General features: G+C 44.7%; 1 protein-coding gene across 3 annotated transcripts in view; it reads left to right on the forward strand.

Moving 5' to 3' along the window:
- LOC149355043 (mitochondrial amidoxime-reducing component 1-like) overlaps positions 1 to 19,931 on the forward strand; it is a 45,799-nt gene extending 25,868 nt beyond the window's left edge. For 2 of the 3 annotated variants that reach the window (XM_089583605.1, XM_089583604.1), the window contains exons 4-8: positions 11,383 to 11,530; positions 12,781 to 12,927; positions 12,992 to 13,053; positions 17,311 to 17,382; positions 17,445 to 19,931. In XM_089583605.1, the coding sequence (XP_089439731.1) occupies positions 11,383 to 11,530; positions 12,781 to 12,927; positions 12,992 to 13,053; positions 17,311 to 17,382; positions 17,445 to 17,589 (574 nt within the window). In that variant the 3' untranslated portion in view covers positions 17,590 to 19,931. The remainder of the gene's footprint in view (positions 1 to 11,382; positions 11,531 to 12,780; positions 12,928 to 12,991; positions 13,054 to 17,310; positions 17,383 to 17,444) is intronic. The other variant, XR_016291426.1, reaches the window with a different exon arrangement.
- Positions 19,932 to 21,235: the final 1,304 nt, after the last annotated feature.

Raw genomic sequence — 21,235 nt, forward strand, 5'->3', positions numbered from 1 at the left:
AATTCCCAAACTTGGGAGGCCTAAGAAGGCTGTAAATGGACATTGTATTGTACAGTTGCAAAAATGTTGGCATTGAAGGATGGTCATTCTGGCTTCCAGCAAGTCTTATCTTGCCAAAGAATCTTTCGATCGGATCTTGGTTCATTTTATTTGTAAGAACGTATCTGAACTCGTACTGATGCAAAAAAACCTCACAAAACTCTTTAGTTGATCTCAAGGTAACTCGGAGCCCTTCAGAGGTGCTTTTTGTAAGGAACATATCTTTCGTGATATTTCCACTCTGCAGCTCTTTTTCCCAGTTATCCAACCATTCTACCCCACGTGACAGAATGTCTAGGTCAGTGAGTGGGTATTCTTGCGTGGCTTCAGTGTCTCCCAGACTGCGCACACCACGGTTTCTGTAAAATTCAGTACCTGCTGCCATCGAGCGACTGAACAGTCGCAGTTAGCCAATTTGCAGTTAGCCAATTCTTGTTCAAGATTATGTTTTTGTTTTTGAAGCGGCACTTTTGACTTGTAGCAGGCAATCCTGGCGCGCCGCAACGTTTCAATGCGTGTTTTTTTTCGATGGACTGACCGGAATGCGAATGTGTTTCAGTTGAGAATTCTTTTTCTTTCGTGCAGCATGAATACGAAGTACATCTTTTAACTTAGCACATGCATTGCAACTTGTACTCTCTGTCACTAGTAGGCAACTGTTGTGCCGCCAGGTTTCACATTTGTCAATATATGCGCACTCGAGGCGTATATTATTGTACATTTCACCACTGGGACCACCTGCACACACATGCATTTCATGAAAGACCCGCACTGCACACTCTATATCAACTAGGGAACTCATGGGCAGACCAGAACTTATGGTCTGTACGTTAACAATACGGCCATAAACAAAACATTTCACTGAAAAGGAGTCATTATGTGATGTGGTTACTTCTAGTACTTTTCTATGAAAAGGCGCTTGGTTACTATCTTTCGGCAATTCTAGCTCACTGAAAACAACAGATTTAACCCCAAATCTGTCAGAAAATGTTCGGGAAAATGCTAGGCACAGCGTCGGGTGAGAGCACCGTTTTTTTTTTGTGCGTGTAGAAGGACGTTCCCCTTGTATTCCGCGTGATATGTCGCAGAGATCACTTCATTCGGGAAATGCTTCGCGCACACGTGGTCGGTAGGCTGCAAAACTGTCTGCTCTCGGAATCGCCCGTCGCCACTTTTCTAAACGTTCGGGTTCACGCGGAGCCTTGAAAAGCGAAACACGCTCCGTACATGCCCGATACCCCGACTTGAAATTTGGTACAAAGCACTTCTTGCCCATTTTGAAGCGCAGCAAGCCTGAGCGCAACTAATTGCACTCGGCGTCACATGCCGCGGCGTGGTATACGTTGAGTGAATCCCAGCAGAATACCAATCAGCCGAACAATGCACTAACAGGACTCACAGGCACAACCAAACAATTTTCGAGAACTCGGAGTAGCCTTCACACAAACACACACGAGTTGCAGGAAATTTCCGAACGCACGCGAGCGGGCAGCGCCGGCCCCTGGGCTCCCATACTACAGCGCCATCTGTACTCTTGCGGCGAAAACTACCGCTGACTCAAGGTCATCTGCGAACACAATCTGCCCGCGCCTTCTCTCTACGGGGAGAGGTGAGTGTCAGCACCTAAATTATTCTTACACCGTGGCTTTAGTGCATATCTGACAGTTCTTGTGCCTTCATATTGCTTCATCTTTTGATACCAAATTCTCTTGGAAATGCAAGTGATTACTCAAGGGATATGAACGAGAGTATTTATTATGCTGTATATATAGTCGTTATTGACTTACAGCCTCCAGTTGAAGGGGCAGTCCTGTTATCACCACTGATTCTTAGCATCAAAAGAACTTGGGAACCTTCTTAACTACATTCTTAAGGAAGAAAATGCGACAGCATTTAGGTTACCTACTATGGTGTTATGTTCTTCTTGCAATTTTCCTGCCAAAACTCCGGTTGGAACTGGTTCCATTGCAGTTATATGGTATGCATGACTCATCACCTTCTAAATCATTCGAGTACCTTTCATTGAATTATCATATGGGATTATTCTAATCTGATCCACTAATCCACCTTAATCCATTTCTGGGGTGGGCCTGCTTCAAAAATTTTGGGGGTCCGGAATTTTTGAGGGCCTTAGACTTTCAATTTGGCTGTGGCCTTTGATTTGTCCACTAGTGGTCACATGGTGTTGATGACATCACAACCCTCTCAATCACATTCATTGATTATGGGAAGTCCTCAAGCCACTACTGTCGCAGTAGGGCTGCAGTTAAGCGATACGCCACTGCCCCAGCAGATGGCTAACACAGCCACCAGTGGGGCTTTTGAGACCCAGGCTGCTTTTGCCAAGCTCCCGTAAGACTCATCGGAGGGCCACAGTGGGCAGGTGGCAATTGCATTGAATTTATTTGGATTAATTCCATTGCCATGTGCCATGAGAGGCCGGTAGCTCATAACCCGGTGGACAGGTTGCCATGTGCCATGGCAGCTAGGTTATGAGGTTGCAAAGTCACATGACCTCTATCAGCCATTCATTAACTGCCACCTGCCATGATGGGCAGGTTGCTCACAATCCAGTGCACAGGTTACCACCTGCCATAGTGGGCAGATTGTGATGTCACAAGGTCACGTGACCTTGTGACATCACAATCTGCCACGTGACCTTTCTGACCTGTGAGGGAATTTCGTGATAGAGAAGTTGGAAATTTTTTGTGAGACAACCTAAATGCTCTCACATTAAAAATCTCTGCAGCAGCAGTAGATTGAACGAGAAGCATTGCCTGTGAACCTGAAGATAGTGTAGCTACAAATATGCAGTACACACACATGGCCTTTTAGGACAGGCTCCACCTGTACTCTAGCTACAGCCGAGGATACCAGAGCCATCATCAGTTGCTTGAGAGTGTAAATGCAGTGTAGCTTGAGCCCATGTGTTTCCACTTGAGGCAATACTTCGGGTTAGCTAAGAGAGGGAAAAAACTTATTGCAATGTAACATTAAGTGTTGATCTCTTGTGCCAGAGTCATGAAGGCCGGCTGGTACTTTAGCTGGTCCAAGGCTAACCAGGCCCTCTACGTTGGAGGAGAGCAGTATGTATAATGGAGGATTGAATGGCAGCAGGACAAGAGAAAAAGGGAATGTTCCAGATTAGCGTAGTGTTTGGGGCATGCAAGGGAAGGATGGAGATGGTAGTGGAAATCACAGGCAGGGGTAAAGGTGTATTCAGGTGGATGCTGCAAAAGCACACAGCTGAGGGTGGCGACATATTTGTCAGGATTGGTGAACTCTGGTACAGATAACAGGTGGTGACAAGTGGCCATGGGCTGTCGAGATCCAATACAATCATCAGTAATTCCTGGTCTGGGTGCTTACTTTTCCAGCAGATTTTATGGTACATGGCTTAGGCCATTTTTTTGTATTATAGCAGCAGCATGCTGCCACAATATAGTATTCCGCAGGGTGGCAACAGTACACATTTCGCCTGTACTACCACCACGGTCCAAGGTGTGCCAGTACAAAGGCAGCATGCGCACCTCTTACACTAAACCACCAACTTTATCACCAGTTGCTTCAGCTGGGAAGCATGCTTGCAGCCAGTCAGCTACAATTGTTTTAGTGGTTGCCTGGGCTTGTTGGTTGCTGAAGGTCGTTAACTGCAATGCAGAAAGGCATAGGCAGAAAAGAAACAGACACCAGTAACCTACAATTGCTCTTATGTGATGGTGGTGCACACACAAAGAAACCTTCTTTCATGTCTTAAAAGCTTCCTGTGGTGTGCAGCTTAGCAGCAAGACTGTTTTCTGAATAGAAGCATTCATAACTAAGAGCACAGATTGTGACGGCAGTATAGTGTATTGCAGCTGCATTTATAATCTGTGCAGCTACCATCAGAGAATGCATGGCTGTTGCTGGACGTGTGAAAAAAAAAATGGATTTCCTTGCAGCCTATAGGCATGTAGACTGGAGCTGAGAGGTGCATTTCAGTGGCCATGAATGTGTATAGCCTGCCTGGGCTGCAATGACCAATTTGTCATGACTCAAATGGTATCCAGGCTTGCCCCTTATTGTACAGTATTGCCACACAACCTATTTTGCCATTCTTGTGTCTGACTTTCTGCAACATCAAGCTAATCAAACCTTCTCAGTTCTTTAGCTTCATAATGTGAAGCATGGGGTGTAAGAAGTTTCCTGTCCTACTTCTGTGTTTAACCCTTTAACTGCCAAATTTTTTCCCGAAAAACATGCCAAAAACGGTCAATTGTTTTGGTGATTTTTAGCAAAAATGGTTGTTGTGAGGCTTAAAACACACACTAAAGGCGCAAATCGAGTTTCATGGATAGCTACTGCCCTCTGTCTTCAAAATTGCAACCGACACAATTGTTGATTGTAGCTCGTCACAGCAACGCAGCATCGGACCAGATGAGTGTGACTCATCATTGGTGATATTCGTACGTTCTCCCATGACGAGTGCAGCTCAGGGTTGGGGTTAAAGAGTTAAAACATCCTCCACTTTCCTACTTGGAAAAAGTTTTCCTTGTGCACTTTAAATAGGTAAGCCCGAATGAGCCTTGCTTTTATAACTTATGCCAGTAACTGTGTTGCCACTAGTGATGGGAGAGTTTAGAAAAAAAAACTGCTTTTTCTGATTTTTTTTTCTAAATGCGTGGAAGGTTAAAAGAGAAACATAGTAATTATTCTGGTCTCCGTTGGGAGTGCGGTGCACGGCTGTTAAAAAAATTTTCGAAAAAGTATGCCTAATTTAGTATTGTGGTTCAGTTGCAAAATAATTCAGGATTTAGCTATGACATCATGCTTACTTGTCAGTTCATAAAAGAGCCTTAAAGGGACACTGAGAACAATGCCATTTGCTATGAGAGTCCATGACCACAAGCACCATCTTGTTTTGAATCGTTCCCGCAAAATCAGTGTGAAACCGTGACCATCTTTCTTAAGTGTCTGGTCAGCTCACTGGTGTCTGTCAAAGCGGCATTGGGAGCACTTGAACACAACTTCGCCACTCAGCCGCTATGTGCTGAATATTTTTATCAAGACTTGGCCACCAGAAACTAGAATGCGCGATGGTTTTCATAGAAGAAGCACCTTCGTGCGCTGCGTGTAGCAATTTCAAAAATCTTCCCCTGGCTGCTAGGGGAATCGCAACCTGATGGCCCCAGTGGAACAGGTTCTGCCTAATGAACAGCTCGGGTCTCCTTTTTGCATACTCCGGTATCTCCTTTAGGGGTACGGGAGACTGGTCCCAGGGTATAAGGCGAGTATGCACTCTGCCACGTCCTCTGAATTCTCGAATATGTGCGGAGAGGGTAAGGGTAGGCGGCTTAAGACATCTGCAATGAACATGTGCTTGCCAGGCTTGTAGTGTAACTTATACTCGTACACTCCAAGTAGAATGGCCCATCTCTCTATTCGAGCCACTGCCGTGATGGACGTCTGCCTGTCCTGCTTTAGGAGCCCCAGCAAGGGCTGCTGATCTGTGATGAGCGTGAACTCCCTCCTGAGGAGATACATAGTCTCTAAAGCGCTGGACACCGAAAATCAATGCCAACACTTTCTGCTCGATGTGGGAGTAATTCCTTTCCGTAGTGCTTCAGGAGCTCGAGCGAAACCGAATACTGCTACGCTCACCATTTATCCAGAGGAAAGTGCTGCCCCGACATCGTAGGGTGATGCATTGCACTTCGAATTTCTTTGTAGGGCCAAAATGCATACAGGGGCTGTGGACAGTGCCTTCTTCGCTACTCAGAATACCTTTTTTTCCTTAGAACTCTACACCCCCTTAGACCCCCTTTCTGGCAGCTGGTACAGGGGGGCTAGCAGCATAGCTGTGTCAGGCAAAAATTTGTAAAACATTAACATGCCCAGAAAAGGGTGTAGCGTTCTCATATTTTGGGGAGCAGGGGCTAACTTGATGACGTCAACATTTTTTTCTGTAGGATGTAGGCCATTCTCATCAATGCAGTGACCCAGAGACGACACCGCTGGCTTGCTAAATCGACACTTGTCAGCACGCAGCTTGATGCTATGCTTACGGTAGTGTTCAAGAATCTCACTGAGATTATGTTGATCATTGTGCATTTCAGCAATCAGGACGTCATCCAGGTACCCTTGTACCCCAGGCAGGCCTTGCACAACTGTTTCCATATGCCTTTGAAATATGGCCGGTGCCAAAGCAATTTCAAAAGACAACCGATTGAAACAAAACAGCCTTTTTCTGGATGTTGATAATAGCTAAGTTGTGGAAGTCATCGCCTAACACAATCTGATGGTGGCATGATGACCAGATCATTGAAAGCTTCATGAAGACATGGAATTGGCAGTGAACAAAGTAAAATCGCAGTACGCTATGCTAATGGGCGACTTCAATGTGAAGGTAGGCAAGAGGCAGGCCAGAGACCAGGTGGTAGGTGACCGTGGCAGAGGTTCCAGGAATAGCAAGGGGAAGTTATTCGTAGAGTTCACAGAGAGAAATGGTTTATGGATCATGAACACCTTCTTCCAGAAATGAAAGAACAGGAAGTGGACGTGGAAGAGCCCCTGTGGTGAGACTAAAAATGAGACTTCATACTGTGCGCTCACTCTGGTATCGTGCAGGATGTGAAGGCCCTCAGAAAGGTGCGTTGTAGCGACCGCAGAATGGTAAGGTCTCGAATTAGACCTGAAGAGGGAGTGGAAGAAATTAGTGAAGTGGAAGCCCATTAACAAGTTAGCGGTAAAAGGGAAAGTAGAGGAATTCAGGATATCGCTGCAGAACAAATATTTGGCTCTTAAAAAAGACTGTCTTAATGTTCCAACAATGAATGATAATCTCACAGCTATCATTACGGAGTGCGCAGTAAAAGTATGCGGTAGGATGGTTTGGCAGGATACTGGCAAGCTATCTCAGGAGGCGAAAGGTCTGATTAAGAGACGCCAAAGCATGCAAGCATCTAACCCTATGGACAGAATAGAACTGGCAGAGCTATCAGAGTTAATAAGTGCAAGGTAGCCAACATAAGAAAGTTTAAATAAAGAAAATCGAGTGTGCTCTAAAGAACGGAGGTAGCCTAAAAGCAGTGAAGAGGAAACTAGGCATAGACAAAAACCAAATGTATGTGCGCTAAGAGATGGACAATGTCATTAACAATATGAATGAGATGGTTAAAATAGCTGGAGTTCTACACAAATCTATACAGTAGCCAATGTAATCAAAATGTTAATGAGAGAGGCAGTAGTGCACAGCAATGGGACATCGCGTCAGTAACGAAGGAGGAAGTAAAAAAAGCCTTAGGAGCGATACAAAGGGTGAAAGCAGCTGGTGAGATCAGGTAACTGCAGATTTGTTGAAGGATGGAAGGGAGGTTGTGCTAGAAAAACTAGCCACCCTGTATACGCAATGCCTTATGACCTCGAGCGTACCAGGAGCTTGGAAGAACGCTAGCATTATCTTATTCATAAGAAAGGGGATATGTCAAGTTCTTGGAAAATTAGACCGATCACCTTACTGTACATTGCCTACAAGGTATTTACAAAGGATTGTACACACCATCGAAGTCCAAAATAGCTGCCCTCCTCTCAACTGAGCAAAAATATTGATTACTGGCAGACGATAATGTTCCATTTCATAAATTTTGTTCTGTGTAACCTTAAAGTCCCCATATATGTAGACTCGTCCATCTTTCTTCAGAAATGGCACTGTACACCTCCTTCATGCCGCGACATCACAAAGATGCGGTGGCACTGATGTCAGTAGCGACTTTTGCACGGTAGGCAAAACAGGTTCTGCCTGCCTGTGCCTACTGCAGCTACTGGTGGGACTACACGGCTGCATCGTGTCTGTGCACTGCAGAAGCAGCATGTATTGGCCAGCTGCATCACTGTGAGATTTGCATAATAGGGTAGAAGTGACAATTAAATGAGCCCCAGTAAGTTTCTCGCATACAGATACCGCAGTGGGCAATGGTCCATGGCAGAGAAGTGTGAAGACGTGGTCTCGATTGATGCTGTCACTTAATGGATGTTTCAAAGGTTTCATAGAGGGGAAGATGTTATGCTCATTCGCCCATACATCAGGACAATACGCTTAAAACTGCATAAGAAAAAAAAAGGATTTAGCTATGCATGTAATTGTCACCTAGAGCTGTTTTGGTGTTCAGGGGGTGCCGGCCGGTTTTCTCGCAACCAAGGAATGTGTTCTTTTGTTGATAACATGGTATATTTTAATGTGTGTGGAAGTTACATGAACATGTAAGGCACCTTCGTGGCATTTAATCTTTACTCAGGACTATTCTTAATGTGATCTACATAATTGGTTCGGACATGCCACTCTTGCATGGATTGTTGGTATGATTAAAATAGTGTACTTTAATGTGTGCGAAGAGCCATGCAAGCACATTTAATTTGACATGTGGCACTTGACACCTTCAAACAAATTATGACACATCATGGAATGAAAAATTACATGACACTGTTTCACGAAAAGGTGTGCGATCGCGAAGCTTGCTTACAAGGATACAGCCATGGGCGGACAATGTCCGAGTTGCAGCATGCTTTTGTTTTTGCTTTTCCATCGCATGACAGTGATGGACAACGGATACCATAAAGCGCCCAGAAACAAGTGCGAACAAGCCTAGCTATGGCACGTATTTTGCAGGCGGGTGTTATAATTTTAGCTCTGAGCTGCTGCGTCTTTCTAACACCTATGTTGCTTGGCAACCGATTTGTTAAAGGAGTGAACAAATGGAAACCTTCAGGTGATACACTGGAGTGAGATGCTGGGGATTAAGGATTAAGTGCAGTGTTATAGCTGATAACGCACTGCATGGCAGATGTGTCAACAGACGGCAAACGTATGCTTGCTCGTCCGAGACGATACCAGCACTCCTTGTCACTACTGTCCCGAAATAACATCATGCCAGTTAGTACAGAGTGCTATGGATGGGTGACTTTATTTAATGTTTAGCATAGAAATCAACAGCAGCAATGCTTTTTGTTTACCACCAACCACTTATACAATCCACTGCTTAACTATTTCCCGGAGTATGCCATACGTGGCCAGTGCGAGCCCTTGGACGCAGAGTGAAATTGCTAAGCTCAATGCAACAACCACTGTTGTGATTGTATGAAACTGAAAACGCATCTACAAGCTTTGAAAACCTGCGTTCATGATTCCCCTGCACCGCAGCTCCCTGGCCTCTTGCTTACTGCGAGACCGCCGGCGACTATAGTGCCACCTCGTTTGTTTGCAAACATGGAGAAGGTCTATAGGAGTGGCGTACTCTGCATGAGTGACAGAGCATATTATGCCGGCGAGCAGTTCAGAAGTTCATAGCAGTTGGCTTGTTTCTTATCCTTTGCACTGTCAGCTTTAGAAAATATACTCCCATACTCCCAGATCTCACTACTTCATTGGATTGGTACCTGGAGCAACTGTAATTGGACAAAATCCTTGAATTGCCATCCGGTACAGACTGAGCAGGTGACCTCACGACCAGTGCACATTTCTTGTGCCTTGCAGTGTTGCTGTGTTTGTGCATTCTTTGGCCGACCTTGGCTGTAAGTGCAGACCGTGAAGTAAGATAGACAGGAGCGTCAACTCTGCTGATAAGAGGGATCACTTTTGTTATATAGGAAAAAGCTTGATGGGGCATCCTGTTAGTTCAGTTCTAGCAAAGGCTTACCTTTTTTATTCTGCAAATACAGTTGCCTCATAATTCAAACTCTAATATTTTGCATTTCTGGTTAATTCATACAAATTTCAAAACTTTGGTTGGCCAGCTATATTTTCAGTGCATTTTAAAGCCACTTAATTCGTACACGGTTTGTTCTATTTGGTTGATTCAAACTTCTCTTTCTCCAAAGTGCCTGGCATGCGAAAGAATTGCGGCTGAGCTCGGATACGTCAGGCTAACGGCAGAGCATCAGCTGAAAATTCACCTGTTGTACCTCGATGCGGCAAACGGTCATTCAAGTATCTCTTCTCAAGCCTGTATTCCATAACACATTCTAGCCCATGCAAGCTTTGACGTGCGCACAGTAGCCTGTGTGACGACTATTGGAGTGCCTCTGTCACTGCGTAGTTTTGTTTGCTGAGCTTCGCTACCAGCCTACGGCAACAGCTGCTACCACCCACGCTTCACTTAGTGAAGACCAGCGTGCTGTTGCAGATGCTGATTGGCACACTGTCACTGTTTCTTTTTTAAGGAAGTGTCTTTCTCTTCTGACACCTATGTGCCATTCTGGTGCCATTCGCTATCCTGGCACCTATGACCCCTATGCTTTTGGTTCCGTCTGCGCTTATCAGACGGATCTGTCAGATGGATTTGTTCTTCCCGAGCACTGAAACTCCATGCTTATCAGGGGTTGTTTGCAGTTTGTGCAGTGAAGCCTTCTCGCACGGGCCCTGTGCAAGAAGGCTTCAGCGCACAATCCGCATCCCCACTTGTCTACTCCTCCACCTCGTCGCACAGTGAAAGAGGCAGCAGAGATCTCTACTATTTTGGAGCAGTTGTGATCTGACACTCCCAGCAGTGTGTACACAACAAAGCATTGATGGGACTGTGAAAAGCAGTCATTTCCATGCATTAGACGCAGGCGACGATTGCTCGTTTTTTTTGCCATATAAATTTACTGTGGTGATGACTATTTTTGGCAGTATTATTCAAGTCCACTTGGTAATTTGACTTCCGGATAATTTGGACATTTCCCTTCCCTTTGTTGACACCCCGTTGGCGGCGTTCTCCACGGCGGCCTCAACGCTGCCATAGAAAATAGTCAGCGTCTGTGTGCTCCGGCACGGCCCCCAGGTCAGGTAGCCTGGGTACGCCACGGAGATGTCAGGGGCGGCCCGTGTCGAGAAGCTGTCGGCTGGGCGGGGAGAGAGGCGCCTGGATCTGATGGCATGAGCATGTAGCTGTAAACTTTTTTTTTCCAGCTACACAGCCATTTGAAGGCTGCGGGTTGAATCAGCAAATCAGTGCCTTTCACCCATATTTTAGTTTGCGCTAATGCCAATAGATATGCTTCAGCAAAGGAAAGGTTCCAAATTGCTATTATGAATAGAGATCTATAAAGGAAACCCCATGTAGTCTTGGACCGTATTAGGGTGCACTTCTGATCATTCAAACAAAAATCTCTGGTTCCTTGAAGTTTGAATTGCTGAGTGTACTGTAGGCGCCATTTTATGTGCATCCTCTTGGTATGTTTGCATGTACAGGAACAGTTCTTGTTTGTTTTGAGAGGCATTATTTTTGAATTCAGAGCAGGTGTATACCAAGTTGTTTTACTGCACCTCTGCACTGTGGTACCTTTTTTTGTCTAAGTGCACCTGTTTTCTGCTTTTCATCTCTGCAGGGTTCGCAAGTTCAGTTACAAGGCTGTGGAAGTGTCGGAGGTTGCTTCCGAATGGTTCAGGAGCTATCTCAAGAGTGACAAAATTCGCCTTGTGAGGATTCTTCTTGACCAGGCGACCATCAGCAGAGGACTGGATGGCACAGCTTCGGTGATGAATCTTTCTTTGCATTGCTTGTAAATTTTGTTTCAGCTGGAACGCTGGAAAGGATACTGTGAGCTACTGTTTGCAGCTAACTAAATCAGTGTTGGTGTGGTGTCACCATGGTGATTGGCAGCAAATGTGTCGAACAGAACCTACTTTATGGCACCTTTTGACTGGGTAGACAGCTGAAAGATAATGTATGTTGTCATTTCTAACAATGTGTATCTAGGTTCCTATGCCACATGTGAATACATATCCCTTCATGGCACACGAATGGTTGCATTCTGAAGCAGCGCTCACTGCTGTTCCCATTCGGTTCCAACTGTGCATAAATGCTAGCTTTCAGAACATGGGTGCTGCAGAAGCAATTTTATTGCAATTAATTTGCCCTTAGCCTTTTAATGCCTAGCGTCGCGAATTCGCAGCGTACCATTTGAGCGCCATGCATTAGTTACTACATGGAGCTTGCATGCAAAGTTTGATGTCAACATGTCCTCAGTTGCCAGTGTTTTCTGGTTAAAATGTTTGGTGTTGCTGTGAGCAAGCTGCGTGAAGAAAAAGCAGGCATGGCCGCCGCGGTGGCTTAGTGGTTATGGTGCTCGGCTGCTGACCCGAAAGACTCGGGTTCAATCCCGGCCGCGGCGGCTGGAATTTCTTTGGGGGAGAAATTTTGGAGGCCCGTGTACTGTGCGATGTCAGTGCACGTTAAAGAACCCCAGGTGGTCGATATTTCTGGAGCCCTCCACTACAGCTTCTCTCATAGCCTTAGCCGCTTTTGGACGTTAAACCCCATAAACCAAAAAGCAGGCATGATTGTGACAGTGCCAGTCAGCATTCAAAGATTTGTTTTTCATTTTCTGGTGCATGTTGCGGTGAAAATAGGCTGGCATTTGTAGGATGGTACAATAGTCTCTCTTTGGGCTTTCGAGCTGGTTTGAAGCCTTCAGTCTGGTCTTTCACACAAAGCTGACTAGGTGCATGAAATGGGCTGTGTGTTTATCGGGGTTAATTGGCAACATCCCGATTTCTCAGATTATAGCTCCGATAACTATATTCTGATATTTTCCCTTGAACATGCATGCATTAGCTAGCAGACTAGGGCGGTAAGGCTTTCTTTCTTTGATTCTGTCATAACTTGGGCATTAAAGGGTTAAGTCAGCTTCGATTCCCTGATATAGGTGGTTCTCATTCTCCTCAGCCATTGTAAAGTGCCCTTTATGCTGTTGCTTACTTTCCCTTTTCCTAAATGCTTCCAGGTGGCTTTCCAGGACAGGTCATCATTTCAGGTGCTCTCAAAGGCATCTCTCGATGAGCTAGTGTCCAAACTGCCACCAGGCACTGACATCAGGCGGCGCAATTTTCGTCCCACCCTCTTTGTCGAAGGCTGCGAGGCTCATTCGGAGGTGAACATGTCACTTTGACTTGAGTCTGTTGCAGTGTAACAGATTGCTTATTCTGTGTTCACAGGACCACTGGGTGCGCTACAGAATCGGAGAAGCAGAGATGGCCTTTTTGGAACGCACAAGAAGGTAATGTCTTTAGCTTAAATAGTGAGCATTCTACAAGCTTTGAAAAACCAACAGGGCGCTGCACACAAGCTGACAGTATAATATGCGGGCAATTCTCTAAGGAAATATAAACGGTTTTCCTTTATAATGAGCAGTAGAATTCTGACTGCGTAAGAGGCAGAAGCAATGCTTCTGCAGCGTGCCAGACTAGAGACATTAAAGAAAGAAATAGCATGCTAAAAGAAGGTGCAAAGGAAAATGCGAGCAGCTTATTGTACAAATGTGATTGCTAATAGACCGCTGCTGCGATGCACTCTGGGTGTTGTGGTACTCCGGCTGGTGGCCGCGTCGGCACGGTGTGTGGCATGCGCTCGAGAAGCAGTCCTGTTTGCGTCGCCACACTATGTTTCTCTGCATTAATGCTGGATCTGTGGGACAAATGGGTTCACCTCAGGGGTGTCACAAGCTCGGAAAACTGTGCGAAGCAGAGGGTCCCGGATTTTTTGTTTTCGCAAAGAGAGAAAGTCCCGAAGACATTGCGCAGAAGCTGTTCATGAGAGGCAGCTGAAGAAGTCCTGTTCAGTGCATTTAGATGTCTTGTCCCTGTTGATCAGTCGACATTGACAAATAGAGAATTTTCATGGTCTGAAGCTGTCTGAAATGCCTTTTACATGCCGGTCAGCTTTGTGACAGTCCCTTAAATTGTTAAAAAGAAGGCGATCAGATTTACCTGCGTGCTGCGTCATCAAGCCATCTTCGCAGCCATTTCTGCCCGATGTAAGGTTGTAAGTGAACAAATGTGATAAGTTTTATTGTCATACTAGGGAACCCACAATGTACGTTTGATGCGCGTATTCACTCCTGATGCCTCGAGCTGCCATACTAGTGATAGTGCTTTCTCTATTTCGTGGAATGAGAAAACGAGGCTGTAAAACCGTGGAAGTGTGGAATAATTCCTGACGTTTTGTTGCAAATTGGTCATTGAGCATGCTTGATGTTACCATTTCAGCAGCATGCCATTTATGCCAGGCTATCACCCACATTTTGTGTAGTATTTTAGAAAAAAAAAAAAGGCCATCTAGTGTTTGCCCATGAGTCATCGTCAACGTGTTCAGAGTCTGAGAAAATAGCGAGAGTGAGCTTTACGGGAGGCGTCCAGCGAACATTATATATCCCTAAATCATAAAGTAATTAGTGTTGCAACAATCAAAATACAACCATTGGTCATGTAATTAAAAACCATTCAACCCTGATTTGGCAAAGTCGAAGTCTCCCCGGTTGGGTTCTCCTTTTTCCCATTTTGCACTGAACAGAAGCTTTGCCACAACTTTGTTTAGAAAAATGGCATAACTCGCTTGTACTGCTCAGCTTTCCTGCTGGTGACCCGCTGAGCACGTTGTGAATACATTTATGTGTTTACATCAATAAAAAAAATCTACCGCATGGCCAGTTTTAAGCAAGAAACATGATAAAAAATTAAAGACAACAAACGGACTGTGACACGACTATAGTGAGTGCCTAGATGAATACAGCGAATACTGAAATGGCAAAATGTGGTGACAAGAGATGTAAACACTGTCTGAAGACGTTAAAACGTGTGCATCGCTATGTGTTGAAATTTTCTGCTGGCAAAATGAGTGATAGTGAAGGTAAAGCTCCTTTTCATCACCTTCAACATTTTCAAAATCAAGGTTCGAGTAACAAGCACACCGTCGCCACTGCAGTCACTCCACTTCATGCAGCAACTGACCACCCTCTTCGCACTGCTCCTGCTGCAGTTAGCATTGCACCCCTTGAAACTCCATAGTGGCATCTCTGTTTCCTTTAGCTCAACAATGAAATGAAACTTCGGAAAGGTACTGCGAGTGGTTAAAAGGCCAATCAAGGTGGCAAGTAATGTGGGCTGTCGTGGAGACGATGCCACGAAGGACTACAACCAAGATGGAAGCTGGCTACTACCGGTGAACGTGCGCGTGCGCAATAGGCTTTGTGAAATTGCTCTATTATACAACTAAGCAAACAAGGGAAGGGGTGTGAGGGGTTCGTTATAAATATGAAAGAAGCTAACAGCCACAGAAACCAAAGGGCACGGAATTTTTAATTTATTTACTTATTTTGTGGTGTTGATCAATTTAGAATATTACTGAATATGTTATCACTTAAAGCTAATTGATTAGAAAAGCAGAAGAAAAAACAACCACTGCCGCCGGTGGGATCCGAACCCACGACCTCCGAATTACGCGTCCGGTGCTCTACCTCTGAGCTACGGCGACGGCTGTCAAATCTTCTCCTTTCGGGGGTATTTATGTTTACAAGTAACCTAACCTTGAGAGTGTTCATCAGCGCCACCCACGTTCATGAGCGGCGGACGTAGAACGTCCTGAGTTGCCGCAGGTGTGACGTAGAACGTCATCGAACGGAGAGGGTGGAAGCTGCGTGAGAACCCTCTTATGCTTCCTGTGGCGTCAAGGCTGCCAGAACCGAGGCCCTCGCTAAGCAATTAAGCAAACTAGGGAAGGGGTATGAGGGGCTCGTTATAAATATGAAAGAAGCCAACAGCCACAGAAATCAAGGGGCACAGGGAATTTTTTATTTTATTTTATTTTATTTATTTATTTTTTGTGGTATTGATCAAGTAAGAATATTACTGAATATGTTGTCGCGTAAGGCTAATTGATTAGAAAAGCAGAAGAAAAAACAACCACATGCCGCCGGTGGGATCCGAACCCACGACCTCCGAATTACGCGTCCGGTGCTCTACCTCTGAGCTACGGCGACGGCTGTCAAACCTTCTGCTTTCGGGGGTATTTATGTTTACAAATAACCTAACCTTGAGAGTGTTCATCAGCGCTGCCCACGTTCGTAAGCGGCGGACGTGGAACGTCCTGAGTTACCGCTGGTGTGACGTAGAACGCCATCGAACGGCGAGGGTGGAAGCTGTGTGAGAACCCTCTTATGCTTCCTATGGTGTCAAGGCTGCCAGAACCGAGGCCCTCGCTAAGCAATTAAGCAAACTAGGGAAGGGGAACAAGGGAAAATAAAATAAAAAATCCCCTGTGCTCCTTGGTTTCTGTGGCTTGCAGTAAACAAAATTCTCAGCAAAAAAAGTTAAGGATCAAAGAGCTAATAATGCCGTCGCTTTGTTTCTGCTCATTGCTTCGTGGTTACAAGATGACAAGACTGAACAAGCATAACAATCTATTTGAACAATTAGTTGAACGATTAGTTGTTTTGTGCATCGTTCAAGTGCATTGTAATTCTTGTTCAGTCTTTTGTCTTAACCACAAAGCAATGGGCAGAAATGAAGATCAGAAACATGGGAAAGTAAGTCATTGATGTATGTTATAAAAGTGCTGTACCTTGGTCTAAGGTGGGGTCAAAAGAGATTTTTTTTCGTTCATTTCACTTCCACACACGGCCCGTGGAGTGCCGGTGGTGGGCTGCCAGGAATGTGGAGTTTCAGTGTTTTTTTTTCGCCTCCCTGAGGACCGCAAAGATGTGGCGGCAGCTGTGCGTCCCTTGGTCAGTAAGCAGTGCTCTGTCCAACAGCATCAGTGGCAGCAAACTGGGTCACGAGGCAGCATTGCAATAAATATCTTCCTGAGCACACGCATCCTGTAGGCTTCTGCTGCAAACTGCGAATAGCACGCCATGTAATGTGGCCTGTAAAATGTTACAAGTAAACAGTGTGCAATGTTTGCAACTCTGAGTAAAAATTATACCTCTGTGTGATGCTGGTGCTTAAGCGAAAAAAACTGAATTATTATTTCTGCTTCTTTTCTATGCTGTGGATGCTTCTTTGTTTACTTTTGGTATGCTGTACATTTGCTACTGCTTCTGGTGAGGGAGAGAGGGTAAGCGCAGGGGTTTAAGCAGTGCTTCATTCACTGTTTCATTTTCCTGAGATTGGCATGCATGCATATTAAATTGCGCATGACCTAATAATGCTTTGTAGCTGGAAGTGTGCAGACACAACTCTTTCAGTGTCTGTGCATAGAGGTTTGTAAATATACGCTAAAAGAATCAAAATATCTTAGCGTTGCCACTTTAGTCATACCTTTGGCCAAAGTATTCTGAATTTTTGTGCAGCACTGGTGTAGGGTCACCTGCAAAATTACTTTGGACTCTTGATAGGTGCCATGCAGGTCAATGCAGAGAAGCTTTCCCTTTTTGCTGCTTCTTTGTTTATATTTCCTCATGATTACTGTTCTACTTAAATTGCATTTCTAAATTTAAAAAAAATTTCTAAACTTCTATTTTTGTTTATTTTGTTATTAGATGCATCATGACAACAGTCGATCAGGACACTGGCATCAGGTCTGAAAAGGAGCCACTCGTGACTTTGCGAACGTAAGTGCAAGAATCAAGTGCTTTGTCCGAAGCATTTGCATAACTCAGCTGTTGTCTTACAGGTACAGAGTTGACAAATCCAAGCTGGGGCTCGAGAGGTACGATTCCAAACCTCTGCTTGGCATCGGTTCCATCCATGTGAAAGATGGCAGGATCAAGATTGGAGATGAGGTCTGCGCTGTGGTGTCCCCGAAGCCACTCCTGTGAGAAGACTCTGGACGCTTTGGTCCATGTTGCCGTTTTGAAAAATATAAGGCACTTGTGCAAAAGAGCCCAAGCTCAACTCAAGGCATTTGTGTTGCAGACGTTTGTCGTAGTGTTCCAAACAAAAACAAAATTTATTTTTTTTTTTCAGCAGCACAACATTTGTAATGCAATGCCTTGAGTTGAGCTTGTGCTCTCTTCTGCATGAGTGCCTTGTGTTTAATATTTTTGGGAATGCATATGACAGTTTTTGGATTGTAGTGCTCTTTATACAAGTAGACCTTTTATGGAAGGCAAGCTTTGCCGTGGTGTTCTGTACATTTGGTAGTGTTGATCCTAATGAGTAAATTGCAATTGCTAATTCAGACTGTGCAGCTTTGCAGGAGCTCCTGAGTGAGGCACATTGTGGAGTCCTATAAGCACAATATTGATGCAGACAGAGCCAACCAGATTTGCTAGTTATAATTATGATTCCCTTTTGCAGCAATTAGTGTTCACTCTTTACAGTGTTCACGCTTTACAGTGTTCACACTTTCTTTATTCACATTGCATTGATGGTCTCTATAGGGATCAGTTTTGGTCACATCAGTCTTTATTTTGTGCAGCTTTATTTTATATAAGTCTGGACGTGAGACTGCCCATGCCCCTCACCAAGCTCTGAGCAGCAGCTGTTTCAGGCTTATATTTTCTTTGCTGTGTGAGGTGTGCTTATGATTAATACAGCCGTGCAGATGAAGCTAGCGCATGTTGCTCTGCTGTTCAGGTGGGAGAGGCGTGTGCAACCAACACAACAGTATGATGATGCAACCACATGCATCTTGTAGTTGTAAGCTCGTGGTCTTGTGAGGTGCGATGATGCGATGAGTAACCGGATGGCTTCACATGAGCTGAGGATCAATGTCCTGGGACCGGTTTGTAGCCATGGCGCTGGTGCCCACTCCATCCAGCCATGGTGGGGCCACGTTCCATTCAAAGACGTAGTAGCCCACTGTGTTAACCGTCAGCAGTGTAATGACAATAGAGGCCACTTTGGTCATCAGCCCAGCCACCATCTGCAAGAAACATTGTGGTGCATAGCTCTCTCGAGCATTCATCTTGCTACATCAGTCAGGCTGTGGAGCTCTGCACTGTCTGCAAGCATGAATCATTTATTTCATTTATTTTCTGGCAGCTTCCATGCACACCGCTCTGAACGTGCCTTTATACGGTGCCTTACATAGTGCGAAACTGGGACTTGCACAGCTGTTTCTATGGGGATATTCCAAAAGCACTGGGGATTGTCCTTCTTTTACAATATATGCCCTGATATATGTGTGATGTGGCCAATCCTTCTAAATGTAGAAATGTTCAGACAGGTTGTTTCAAGCTATCTGCTGTAGTTCAAGTTGTGTGTTGTTGCCCTGTTGGTGTTCTTGGCAAGTGGTGATGTCGCTGATGTCTGGCAGCTTTGATCCAAGCCATAAAGCCATTATAATGTATATATGAGAGATAGGCTTTCATCTGAGCCTCCGAGCCCTCGATTGTGCTTTTCAGTGTGGGGACCAATCTATTAACATGTGGACGAAACCAGCAGAAATACAATGCAAGACAAAGAATGAAGGAACGCACACACCACCGCTGGACTTGAACACTGTCTTATTTACACTGGTTACAACTGATTTACAACTCTGTCGTATTTACACTGGTTAAAACTGATTTACAGTTGCATTGTATATACACTGGGTCCCTCCATCTGTACACTATGAACCAGCTGGCCCAGCAATTTGCTCTTCTGACTAATGTGTTCTTGGATTATCTCAGGTGCAGCTTTAAATATGTGAAAAAGAACAAAAAGCAGTGATGCTATGTGAGAGCTGAATTTTTTGTTTCAATTTTTTTTTGCTATATCTTTACATTGTAATGCACCTGTAGTTGACTTTACTTAATAAACCGCTGCATTTTACACAGCACAGGGGTGCATTATGGGCAACTCTTGGAGGTGGCAGTTGGGACTGATGGGGAGGACGACCATACTGACCCACATTTGTAGAAAAATGTCAGTGTGGTTCCTTCAAATAAGTTTTTGCTCAGGAAGTTTGATTGCCCTTTTCATCCCCAACAAAAATCCACCTGCGGGTTTACATAAACGTCTTGCACTGCAAAAAGGTGTATTTTGGAAGTCTTTTCTTTGAAGTGCCTGTTGTGTTCATTTTATTGAAGTTGATGCATTTTATTATCTCAGCACGCATGTAATAAACCTCTTTGTTGCAATAAGGTGCTATAACAAAGTACTTGTTTTTTCATGTTTAAGCTGAGGCAGTTATACTCCTGTTGTGAATTAAATCAATAAAGCTTTCACCATTTAAGCAGTGCAGTTTTGAGGTTATTTACTAGGGGTATTCAGTAAGTTTTTTACCCTGGTATGTTCCTGCCAGTGTTGGCTGAGCTTGTCTGGCCAGGTTGAGACGTGTCTGGACATGTTGCATACACAGTAAGTTTTACCTGATGAAAGCACCGGAAGCCACAGGATGGCAAGAGAAGTACAGTGTGGGTCCTCAAAGTAATTTAGGGATTTAGAGCTTTGTTTTGCAGTTTCTTGCCAAGGAAGAAGCAGCAGCCTAAAGAAGTTCATGAAAGGATGACTGCTGTGTATGAAATTGAAGGTGTTGCCCATTCATGGCAACCTCTCATTTGGAGGGGATGAGCCTCACAGTAGAGGCCATCTTTTTTGGAAGATTGATAGGCTAAAGTGGTAATAACTTGAGACTTGTGGCACAGTTTCTAGTATCAGCATGCCGTTTTGATGCCAAAAGTTTGTTCCCATTGGGTGCCATGAATGTTGACATCTGATCAAAAAAACATCTCGCCAGCAACACAGCCAGATACTACTGCTATATTAGGAAATGCAGCTTCATGGAGCTTAACCAATCATCTTACAGTCCAGACCTGGCTCGCAGTGATTTGTGCTTTCTTTTTGCAAACCCAATTATGTTTTCGCTTAAGCTAGGATTTCCTGATAACGCAGACAGGGAGGCAGTAACAGGGTTCCTATAGCAGAAAGAAGTCGCCCTTTGCTTAGAGCATGTAAACACTGGAGGCAAAATGGAATAGGTGTGTTAGTCAAGAGGGGTCACATTGTAAAGTAAAGAGTCAGTTTTGCAAAATTTGGTTGTCATATTCAGGTGGGTAATTTTTTTAACACTGTTCGTGGTATATCCCTGCTGTAGAGCTGTGCATCAAGATCTCTGTAGATGGGGCTTCACTGTTGCGCAAGTGATTGCCTACCCGGCATGCGTGCACCTCATGTAGAGAGAGGGGGTACGAATCCTTCTCAGCCTACTCAGTTGGGGGCACAAATTGGCACTGAACGCAGAAGAGGCGAAAGTGCGTTTGGCTCAGAAATTAGGGCTGGTCACTGGAACATCTTCAGAGCCGTGATTTTTTTTTGCTGCAGTTCTTTACTGCATTTCGTCGAGTGGCTCATGCAGGCTAGGTGGGTTATGTCGGGCCTCTTTTTTCGAAATTAGCGCGGTTATACTAGCATTGGCAGCTATTTGCTTACCTCTGTGCTTGCACTTTTAGCTCTGCAATTTGGACGGAGCTACATGTCAGAGAATTTTTTTTTCTGCCCCTGTGAATGCCTGAGAAACAAGCCAAAATGGCATTGTGC

This window comes from Amblyomma mixtum, chromosome 3, assembly GCF_055824585.1.
Source record: "Amblyomma mixtum isolate Tamu chromosome 3, ASM5582458v1, whole genome shotgun sequence".
NCBI lineage: Eukaryota > Metazoa > Arthropoda > Arachnida > Ixodida > Ixodidae > Amblyomma > Amblyomma mixtum.